Raw genomic sequence first — 11383 nt, 5'->3', positions numbered from 1 at the left:
TCTACTGTTTCCCTCATCTGAGGGGTTATGGTGTCCAAAAAGATTCTTTTGAAACTGATGTCAAAGAGTGTACTGCCTATATTCTCTTCTAGAAGACTCATTGTTTCAGGCCTAATCTTTAGGTCTTTGATCCATTTTGAGTTTATTTTTGTGAATGGTGAAAAAGAATGGTCAATTTTCATTTTTTTACATGTGGCTGTCCAGTTTTCCCAGCACCATTTGTTGAAGAGACTTTCTTTTCTCCATTGTAGGCCCTCAGCTCCTTTGTCGAAGATTAACTGTCCATTCACTTCTATTTTTTAAATTTATTAATTATTTACTAATTTCCCACCACATACAACACATCCACTTAGATCCAGAAATGGAAAGAATGTCATGTAAACATTGGGTTCCATCTCCAAGGAGCTTACTGTGAGGTAGGATGATCTCTATTCAGTAATAACACAAAATGTAAATTGATAGAAAATAATGGCTTCTTATTAAAACATCTAATTTATTTGAAGAATGGCTGATTCATTACTACTCCCTTTTTCTCTCATCATTACTTACATACCTTATTCGTCGTTTGTCTCTATATTAATAAGTATATTGGTAAGGACAAAAATTATCTACCAGCTTTTGAGTATTCACAATTTTCCACTATGCTAATTGCTTTCCATACATTATCACATTTATTGCTATTATGAGTTAAAATTCTCACAGGGAGAGGGAATGTGCATTCCTCCCTTTCCCTCATTTATAATGAAAATTTTTTTCTTAAAATTACAAAACAGTAGGCCATGAAGGAATATTAAAGATTTTTTGTTGGCTATAAATTATCTCCACAAATTGTGATTTGCCTCCACATTCTTCCTTTGGTTTATATTTCTCTTCTTGAAAACTTTGTCCTCTGTGTCGAGATCTCCATATTTCAGAAAATCTTAACCAAGAATTCCTGTGGACTCCACAATGACAGCCTTTGTGGAGGGAAATGCAGTATTTGGGTCCTGAACAAACATACAATGAAAAGGAAGGGAGAGATTTGGAAACTTATGAGGGACATAAACTTGGCAGAATCTCATGAAGATTCTTATGGGAGCAATGAGCATTTCTGCTATGAACACAAGCTTGATGGAGAATCCTTTAATCTGATAAAGAATTGAGAAGTTGGAGGAAAAAGAAGATAAATATAGTTTTGGAAACATTCAATTAGGCTACACTGGTGATATTCACAGTTTATGTCCACTGGATTGTTGTGGAAATGAGAATCCTATGTGGAATATACAGATTCAGAAATGACATCAAGCGTCTTGGAAAGTTACATGGAGTGATGAGGGCAGGACACATGTGTATAATTCCAAGCTGACCCTGCTCCACTCATCCTGCCATTGTGTCAGTGAACAAAGCTCTGGAGTGAGCCTGGCATGAGATTCCAGAAAGTTCCTGTCTCGTCCCTGACTCAAATTAGCCTCTGAATCCCTAGTATTGACATCAATTTTAACAATGATCATGCTCTCATTATCAAAATATAAACTGAAGCAAACGTATTTACCAAAGTTACTTACATTTTAATAGAAGCATATCGAAGATTTTGGTTTAGGCCATCTAGGACTTTCATGTCCTCTGAAGTCAACTGGAATTCAAAAACCTACCACAGAAGTAGAAAGATTTTTTTTGATTTCCAGATTGCATATTGCCAATTTGGAAAATCCAGGCACATCAGACTGAATCATGCAGAGGCAATATTCAAAATATCTTAGGAATTTCCAAGAGTTTTCAAAGACATCAAGAAAAATCTCAAGTATTAATAAGTATCAAGAAAAATTAAATAAAAATCCATAAGTAGATATGGTAGATTGAAACTGCACAAGACTACAGACAAAAAAAGAGATCTTTAAAAAAGTGAGGGAACAAAGCCCACATTATTCAAAGAGATAGGGTCATGTACTTAGCAGATCCAGAAGACTCTAGAAATAGATTTAAAAAATACAAAACATAATGTAGTAATTCTCACTAATACAAGTGGATGTCTATATCCCATCAATGAACAGTTAGAAAGTCAATAAATTTTATTCAAGGTAATTTAAAACAATAATTGTCCAAATACTAACAATGTCATGTTCAAAGGACACAGTACCCAGCCTGATGAGAACGTTACTGTCTAAATGTGGGACATTTTAAGCATCAAAATGAATGTGAGTAATGGCTAATATGTTGAACCAAATAAATCCATCAATCCATAATAATATTCCAAGAGAGTGATTAGATGGAGAAGTTGGAGAGGTAGATAAATCAATAGACAGGTTGATAGGTAGCAGGCAAAATTTCAAAAATATAAAAATTGATCCGAGTTACACACTTATTGCAATAGTCTTTCAACTTTTCCAAACATTTGAATATCTGTAAAGTAAAAAGTTAGTAAAAGCTATCAAAAGCATATCTAATTTACTAGTCATCTATGAATAAATCCAACAGCAGTATTAAGTAAATACCTTGTGGAGGAAGTTTTGAAATTTATTAAAAATATATAAATAACATCAAAGCATTTAAAAACATATCATAATCATTGATTGGAAGTCTTAATATTGTAAAGAAGTCAGTTTTCTCCAAATTAAGCTATAGTTTTGATGCAATATGAAACAAAGACTTACACTATTATTTTTTGTGAAAGTTGACAAATGATACTATATTTTACATAAAAGAACAACTAGTGAAGAATACACAAGATGTTCTTAAAGAAGAAAAAGAAATGAAGAAAAAACTTACCATTCTGGAAAGCAAAACATTTCCACTATAAATAGACAGTATAGAAAAGTAAGTAGTTGAATAGAAGAGAGAGGCCAGAAATGAACTGAGGGACATTTGACACATGACGGAGATGACAGTGAAAAGCTGTGGGAAATGATGGACATTTGGATTTCCCTTTAAACATATACATATTTAGGTTCATTTTGTCATTGTATTAAACAATCAATTACAGGTATATTAGAGACCCAAATTTGAATGAAAAGACACAGGCACTTTTGGAAGTTTCTCTACCCTTTGAACCTGGCCTGGCCTGTATCTTGCACTGGACAAGAAAATTTTCCAGAAGCAGGGGTGAGTCAATTCTTATCCTAGAATGAAAAGGCTTTGCAAGTATACAATCACTGCCTTGGCCTCATGCAAAGAGGAGAAAACCAGTGAGAATACACATAAGTAATAAACGCATGGGAAATAATAGGTAATTCATCAGGGCCCAAAGATGTCTTAAGATCCTTACAAAGAAGAACTCATGTGATGGATACTCTTTAGGAGCCCCATGCCCAGAGCTTCAACAATCACCTGCATGTTCTCTTTCATCTGCTTCTCATTGATACACTTGGCCAGAACCACAACCCCACGCTGTAGCTGGTAGCGAAGGGCAATCAGTGCTGGAGATCGTTCGTACTTTTTTGCCATGGCACAAAGAACTGGATCTTCCAAGAGAACCGGGCTGCTCTGGTCAACCCTGGAAGAAAATGCAGAAATGCTGAAGACCTTAAACTGAATTTTTCAGTTTGTTCTCAGCCTTCTGAAAAAGACCCAGGTGGTCCACTCTAGACCAGTTCTTCTCAACAGATGGTCCCTGGACAAGCAGCAACAGTATCATCTGGTAACTTGTTGGGAAGGTAAATTCCCTGACTTTACTGAAGACCACCTGATTCAGAAACTCTATTTAGGAAGCCCTCTAGGTCATTTTGATGCATGTTTGAGTCCAGACCATTGCTTTCAAATCATAGATTTTTTTCCCTTTTACTTCTCAGGGGCTGTTTATCTTCTCTGATTATAGCCCTCACAGTAAGAATAAGAGTATGAAAGGAGAAAGAGAAAGGAAATGAATGAGATAGTCTTTATTTTAAATTTTGTATGATATTGATAAAAGTTGAGTAGTCACAAAAGGTGAACTATTCATTTTATCATTACTTATAGTATGCAATATTTCCATAGAAGTTTACAAAAGTGTTTCTGATCACAATTTGTTCTATCATAATAAATCTAGGAGTTACATATTACCATCCTGATTTTAGACATAAGTAAACTCAGAGAGTCTATTACTAGAAATGCATTAATTAGTTCAAAAACATCTAAATCATGACTTAAGCTTATGACTTTTGTCTCAATTTTTTGGATTATATATAGATTTTCATGCAGACATTTGTTATTGATTAATCTACAACCAACACATATAATGCAATAGCATTGACTAGGTCATGGGGTGACAAAGGGGAAGGATTTCTTCTGTCCCTCCCCTCTCTCCCCAAGCCAGTTGAGAGCTAATTCCAGAAAACTGAGTATAGTATGATTTAAAATATTTCATCAAAAGTGTGTTTTAGGCATACTCCCTTTTGCCTTCATTACCATTGTTTTGGACGTTGGCTTCCCAAAGCACAATAGGCAACTAGGACAATATCTTTGGATTTGCAGAAATCCAACAGTTTCCTCTGGTTGAGATAAGGATGACATTCCACCTGTAGAATGCCAAGATAGAAAAATGTCACACTGCATGATACGGGAATATTAATATGAAACAGAAAGTTTAAAAGGAAAAAAAGCTGAACAAAAAACTGTTTAATATTCAATTTATACTAGAAACATCAACATCAAGTAATTATTTTTTAAAAAGTAAATATCATATATATGTTCCCTAAAATATTTTAGGGATTTCCTAAAAGGGTAAAATAAGAAAAAGAAACATATTTCTGAGAACAGGCAAATCTATGGATCAGATCTTGTTTATACAATACCATTGTATGCTACAAGGATCCATAGCTAAATCCAGATGTGGAACAGGAATATAACTTGTTTGAACCTTGAACATCAAATTGTGCCAGAAAACAATCAAAGACTCATGAAGGAATGTCTAAAGGAAAACAAAAAGGTCCAACATTTTGATGGGGATCCCACTGGTGAAATTTGAGTAGATTTGAGCAGCAAAGGGAATAATGACTAAGAGCAATTATAACACATAGAGTAAATAAAAATCCATGAGTCCATAGTGATGAGAGAGAGAGAACAAAAATCCTTGTTGCCACTGATGGTGAGGATTGCATAACTTCTCTCTCAGAACATTGATATTCAGTGGGAAGGAATTAACCTTTTCTCTTGCCTTATAGGAATAATTATATTTTATCCTTACTTCATGAGTGAATTTTATGTTTACATTAAAATTTCATGTAAAAAGACTTATAAAAGTGTGTATAAAATTTAATATGATTATAGAGTGATGTCAGCATCATGGCAGAGTGAACTTGCACATGACTCTCTCCCCTCCAACATGCGACAAAAAGGGGCATACATACTCCAACATAAGATATCTAAACAACACAAAAACATCAGAGAGACAGGCAGCCATACGACAGAGTACATAGAAGCTGGAGCCCCCCTTGGAGGAGCTGGAACAGGTAAGAGAGAACTTTGCTCCCTCCCCTAAATACTGTGATAATATCCATGGGAGGATCCCTGAGGGAAAGAGTGGGGGAGGGGTCACTCATCACAGGGTCACCAAGGACTCCCTAGGGTCCTTTTAGCCTAGAAGGAAACCCTTTAATGGAGTGAAAGTTATCGTGGGGTGTGATCTCCTCAATCCTAGACCCCAGGAGACCAGATAGTGAGAGCTGATTGAGAAATCCTGGAGTGCATGCAGGAGAAAGTGTCCCTCCCCCCAACCCTGTACCACACCGCTCCACTGCCTGTGATCTTGGCTGAAGTCACAGGGCTCAGAATATGCAGCTCTCAACACTCACCCAGTGCTGATTGGTGGTAATGGCAGCTGAATAATACCAGAGTGAGAAAGACCTGACCTTCCAACATCAGACACTACATCAAAATCTCCAGACCCAGAAAGAAAACAACAAGCACTCAGAACTCAATCCTGAGGACACAGAAATACGTAAGCTAAATGACAATGAATTCAAAATAGTTATCATTCACAAACTCAACAAAGTAAAGGAGAATGTAGAGAAATTATTCAATGAATTCAGGAGCTACTTCACAAAAGAGATTGAAACTATAAAGAAGAATCAATCAGAATTTTTAGAGATGAAAGACACAATGAAAGAGATAAAACAAAATATGGATTCCCTGAATGCTCAAGTGGACATCATGGAGGAGTGTTTCATCATAACTGAAGATAGACATGTTGAAATGCTCCAGACAGAGGAGGAGAGAGAACGAAGACTAAAAATAAATGAAGAAACTATCTGAGAAATATCAGACTCAATGAGGAATGGGACATAAGAATTATAGGTATTCAAGAAGGTGAAGAGAAGGAGAATGGAGCTGAAAGTGTGTTCAAAGAAATAATAGCGGAGAACTTCCCAAATCTGGGGAAGGGGAGGGAAATATGTGTCGAAGAGGCTTCCAAATCTCCTAGACATGTCAATGTAAAAAGAACTACTGAAAGGCATATAGTAATAAAACTGGCAAAAATGAATGACAAGGAAAGAATACTCAGGGCAGCAAGGCAGAAGAAAATAGCTTACAAAGGAACCCCATCAGGCTTTCAGCAGATTTCTCTGCAGAAACCTTGCAAGCTAGGAGAGAATGGACTAGCATATTAAAAACTTTAAAAGACAAGAATCTTCACCCATGAATACTCTATCCAGCAAAAATATCCTTCAGATATGCAGGAAAAATTAAATCTTTCCCAGACAAACAAAAGCTAAGGGGCTTCGTAGCCATGAGACCCCTCTCCTACAAGAAATCCTCAAGAATGCCCTCATACCTCAAAAAGAATAAAAGGGAGAAAAGGGTCACAAAACACAGAGTAAGAAGATAAACAGGTAGACAGAATCACAATACGAGAGCAAATATTCAACTGTAACATTAGGCTAAAGGGAAGGAAGACAGCAAAAACAAAGACAGTCTTGTCACTTTAATCAAAAACTGACAACACGAGTTTAATAAGATATGAGAAAAACAACCTAGGAGTGGAGGAAGAAAGGGACTGAATCGGTTTGGACTAAAGAAACAAGAGGCCATCAGAAAATGGACTATCTTATACGTGAGATTCTGAATACAAACATCAGGGTAACCACTAAACAAAAAAGCAGAACGGAAACACAAAAAATAAAGAAAGAAAGAAAAAAAGAAACACATCTTACATAATTCAATGGGTAGACCAAAACACACAGGACAAGAAACAAAGGAAATGCAGGAAAACTGGAAAATGAGTGATATAATGACAACATTAAGCTCTCATACATCAATAATCACCCTAAATGTAAATGGATTGAATCTCCAATAAAAAGACATAGAGTGGCAAGATGGATTAAAGAACAAGAACCAACAATTTGCTGCCTCCAGGAAACACATCTCAGCTCCAATGACAAACACAAGCTCAGAGTGAAGGGGTGGAAAATGATACTCCAAGCTAAGGACAAACAAAAGAGATCAAGTGTTGCAATACTTATATCAGACAAAGTAGACTTCAAGATAAGACAGGTAAAGAGAGACAAAGAGGGGCAGTATATGATGATCAAAGGGAGACTCCATCAAGAAGAAATAATGCTTACAAATATCTATGTACTCAACACAGGAACACCAAAGATCATAAAGCAACTATTAACAAACTGAAAAGAAGATATTAATAATAACACAATAATAGAAGGGGACCACAACACCCCACTCACATCAATGGATAGATCATACAGACAGGAAATCAACAAGGAAACAGTGGAATTAAATGCAAAGCTAAACCAGTTGGACTTAATAGACATATATAGAACCCTCCATTCAAAAACAGCAGGATATACATTCTTCTCAAGTGCATACAGAACATTCTCAAGGATAGACCTTATGTTAGTAGACAAGGAAAGCCTCAATAAATTTAAGACAATTGAAATAATAAGTATCTTTTCTGATAATAATGCTATAACGATAGAAATTAATTTCAAGAAAAAAGCTGAGAAAGGGAGAAAGATGTGGAGACTAAACAACATGTTGTGGAACAAGCAATGAATGATTGAAGAAACTAAAGGATAAATCAAAAAATATCTGGAGACAAATGAAAATGATAACATGCCATACCAACTCATATGGGATGCAGCAAAAGCTGTATTAAGAAACAAATTCATTGCAATACAGGCACACCTTCACAAACAAGAAAAATTTCAAATAAGCCATCTCAAATTACACCTAACTGAATTAGAAAAAGAACAAACAAAGCCCAAAGTCAGCAGAAGGAGAGAAATAATAAAAATCAGAGCAGAAATAAATGCTATTGAAACAAAAAAGGCAGTAGAAAGGATCAATGAAACAAAGAGCTGATTCTTTGAGAAGATAAGTAAAATTGACAAACCCTTAGCCAGACTTACAAAGACAAAGGAGAGAATCAGATAAACAAAATCAGAAATGAAAGAGGAGAAATAATAACTGACTCCACAGAAATACAATGGATAATAAGAGAATATTATGAAAAAATATATGCCAACAAAATGGATAATGTAGAGGAAATGGATAAATTCTTAGACTCTTACAACCTCCCAAAGTTGAGTCAAGAAGAAACAGACAATCTGAATAAACCAATCACAAGGAAAGAGATCGAAATTGTAATCAAAAGCATCCCAAAGAAGAAAACCCCAGGACCAGACAGCTTCTCTGGGGAATTTTACCAAACTTTCAGAGAGCATTTAATACCTACCCTTCTCAAGCTATTCCAAAAAATTTGGGAAGATGGCATACTTGCTAACACATTCTATGAGGCCAGCATCACTCTGATACCACAGCCTGAGAAAGAAAGCATAAAAAGGGAAAACTACAGGCCAATACAGCTGATGGACATAGATGCAAAAATACTCATCAAAATTTTGGCAACCCAAATTCAGCAATACATCAAAAGGATCATACATCATGAGATTCATACCAGGGATGGTTCAACATCTGCAAATCAGTTAATGTGATACACCACATCAACAAATTGAGGAATAAAAACCACACAATAATCACAATAGATGCAGAGAAAGCATTGGACAAAATTGAACAGCCGTTTATGATAAAAACTCTTAAAAAGTTGGGGGACTAATGCCCAAGATGGCGCCGTGAGTAGTCCTCTTTGTCTCTCCCCCTTCGAGTCTACAATTATTTGGACACTTATCGCTTAACAAAGGATATCCAGACAGCATCTCAGGACGTCTGAGATACCCACACGACTATACATCGGAAGGCGGATGGACTTTCCTCCGGGAGGATGTGGAAATAGGTGAAAACTCTCCGACCCCAACCGAGCAGCCTAGTACCCACAAGCGGCTTTCTTCCAACGGATGCCCCCAGAGGATCTACACACATCTAGGGCAGGAGCGAGCACACAACAGAGGAGTGACGGTGGAAACAGGTGACCAGAACCCTACCTAACCCCCCGCAATTACTCCTAAACGCAGAGGGAAACTTTGGAGTTGCACACCTGGGCCCGCGGGGGAGAGTCTCTCCCCGCCATTGGTCGGGAGATCCTGCCTGATGTTCGCAGTGCCCGGAGGGTCCCAGAGAGAGTCGCTGAGGGTACGGAGGTCTCCCAGCTGCCACTGCTGGCACGGTGGGGCTAGGGATTGCCGGAGATCTCCAAGCGGACTGGGACTGGGTGAAGCTCCAAAGGCCGACTCCACGCTCCGGAGGGGAAGTTACAGAATTCTGCCTGGGCAGCAGACAAAACTCTCTGTCTGCCATTAGCGGAGGGGCCACACCCAGCACTCAACTCCGGGAAAGCCCCGGAGAGAATCCCAGAGGGTGGGGCGACCCCCAGCTGCCGTTGTCCGCCCCGTGGGACTAGAGATTGCCGGAGATCTCGGAGAGGACTGGGGCTGGGGGAAGTTCCAAAGGCCGGCTCTGCACCCCGGAGGGGAAGCTCCGGAGTTCCGCCCGGGCAGCAGACAAAACTCTCTGTCTGCCTTTAGCGGAGGGGCAACGCCCAGCATTCAACTCTGGGAAAGTCCCGGAGAGAATCCCAGAGGACGGGGCGACCTCCAGCTGCCATTGCCCGCCCCATGGGGCTAGGGATTGCTGGAGATCTCAGAGAGGACTGGGGCTGGGGGAAGCTCCAGAGGCCCGCTCTGCGCCCCAGAGGGGAAGTTACAGAATTCTGCCCGGGCAGCAGACAGAGCTCTCTGTCTGCCATTGGCGGAGGGGCCACACCCAGCACTCGGCTCCGGGAAAGTCCCAGAGAGAATCCCAGAGGGCGGGGTGACCCCCGGCTGCCGTTGCCTGCCCCGTGGGACTAGGGATTGCCGGGGATCTCAGAGAGGACTGGGGCTGGGGGGAGTTCCAGAGACCCAGCTCCGTAGCCTAGGGGGAAACCCTATAGGCTCACAGCAGCCTTAGGGAAAGCCTCTGCACAGCACCAGTAGAAAGCACCCAGCTGGCAGCCACAAGGCTGGAAGACCCCAGGGCAAAAGCAGCATAGCTAGGTGAACTAACCACAGACTGTAGAAGATGCCAATAGCTCTCCTGCAACCCATAGAGGACAAGTGAGATTTTGTGGGTGCAGACAGTAACAGAGTGACAAATATAAGTGATCCCACCCCTGGCCACTGGAAAAGCCCATAACACCGTTGCAGACCCCAAGGAGGGAGCACATCTAGGTGGGCTGCAACAGTAGGCACCAGCAGCCTGAAGCTCCCCTGTGACGGCCCCCACAGCAGAGGAGGGAATCCAAAGGACCACTGTGACTATGAGGAGGGGCCCAGGCCCAGTTAGCAACTGCGGACAGGGTTCCTGGTTGGTGCAGTATAAACAGCTGCTCCCCCACCGCAGCAGCTGAAACAAGTGAAAGGAGCAACTAAACTCTATCTCCATGCGGAGGCACAAATCAACAACATCAAGCAATATGAAAAAATACATTAAATCTCCAGAACAGAAAGAAAGTAACAAATACACAGAAAACAATCCCAAAGAAAATGAGATATATAATCTAAATGATGATGCCTTCAAAACAGCCATCATTAAAATACTCAATAAGTTAAGAGAGAATTCTGACCAACAACTCAACGAGTTCAGGAGCTATGTCACAAAAGAGTTTGATACGATAAAGAAGAACCAAACAGAAATATTGGAAATGAAGAACACAATAGAGGAGATTAAGAAAAATCTAGATGCTCTGAACAGTAGGGCCGATAATATGGAGGAAAGAATTAGCAATTTGGAAGATGGCAATATAGAATTGCTGCAGGCAGAGGAGGAGAGAGAAGCCAGACTAAAAAGAAATGAAGAAACTCTCCGAGAATTATCAGACACAATTAGGAGATGCAACGTAAGGATTATAGGTATACCAGAGGGAGAAGAGAAGGAGAAAGGGGCAGAAAGCCTATTCAAAGAAATAATGGCTGAGGACTTCCCAAACCTGGTGAGAGAGATGGATCTTCAGGTGATAGAAGCCAATAGATCTCCAAACTTT

General features: G+C 39.4%; 1 protein-coding gene across 3 annotated transcripts in view; it reads right to left on the bottom strand.

The window, feature by feature from the left end:
* Positions 1-11383, bottom strand: part of LOC106827241 (aldo-keto reductase family 1 member C23-like) — a 28534-nt gene that overhangs the window by 1657 nt on the left and 15494 nt on the right. For all 3 annotated transcript variants that reach the window (XM_044762379.2, XM_044762380.2, XM_044762381.2), the window contains exons 7-9: positions 4360-4469; positions 3304-3469; positions 1545-1627 (exon numbers count right to left, since the gene is read on the bottom strand). In XM_044762379.2, coding sequence (XP_044618314.2) covers positions 1545-1627; positions 3304-3469; positions 4360-4469 — 359 coding nt within the window. The remainder of the gene's footprint in view (positions 1-1544; positions 1628-3303; positions 3470-4359; positions 4470-11383) is intronic.

Source organism: Equus asinus, chromosome 29 (assembly GCF_041296235.1).
Source record: "Equus asinus isolate D_3611 breed Donkey chromosome 29, EquAss-T2T_v2, whole genome shotgun sequence".
NCBI classification, from domain to species: Eukaryota; Metazoa; Chordata; class Mammalia; order Perissodactyla; family Equidae; genus Equus; species Equus asinus.
The sequence above is the reverse complement of the archived record's forward strand: the minus strand, read 5'-3'. Positions and strand labels throughout refer to the sequence as shown.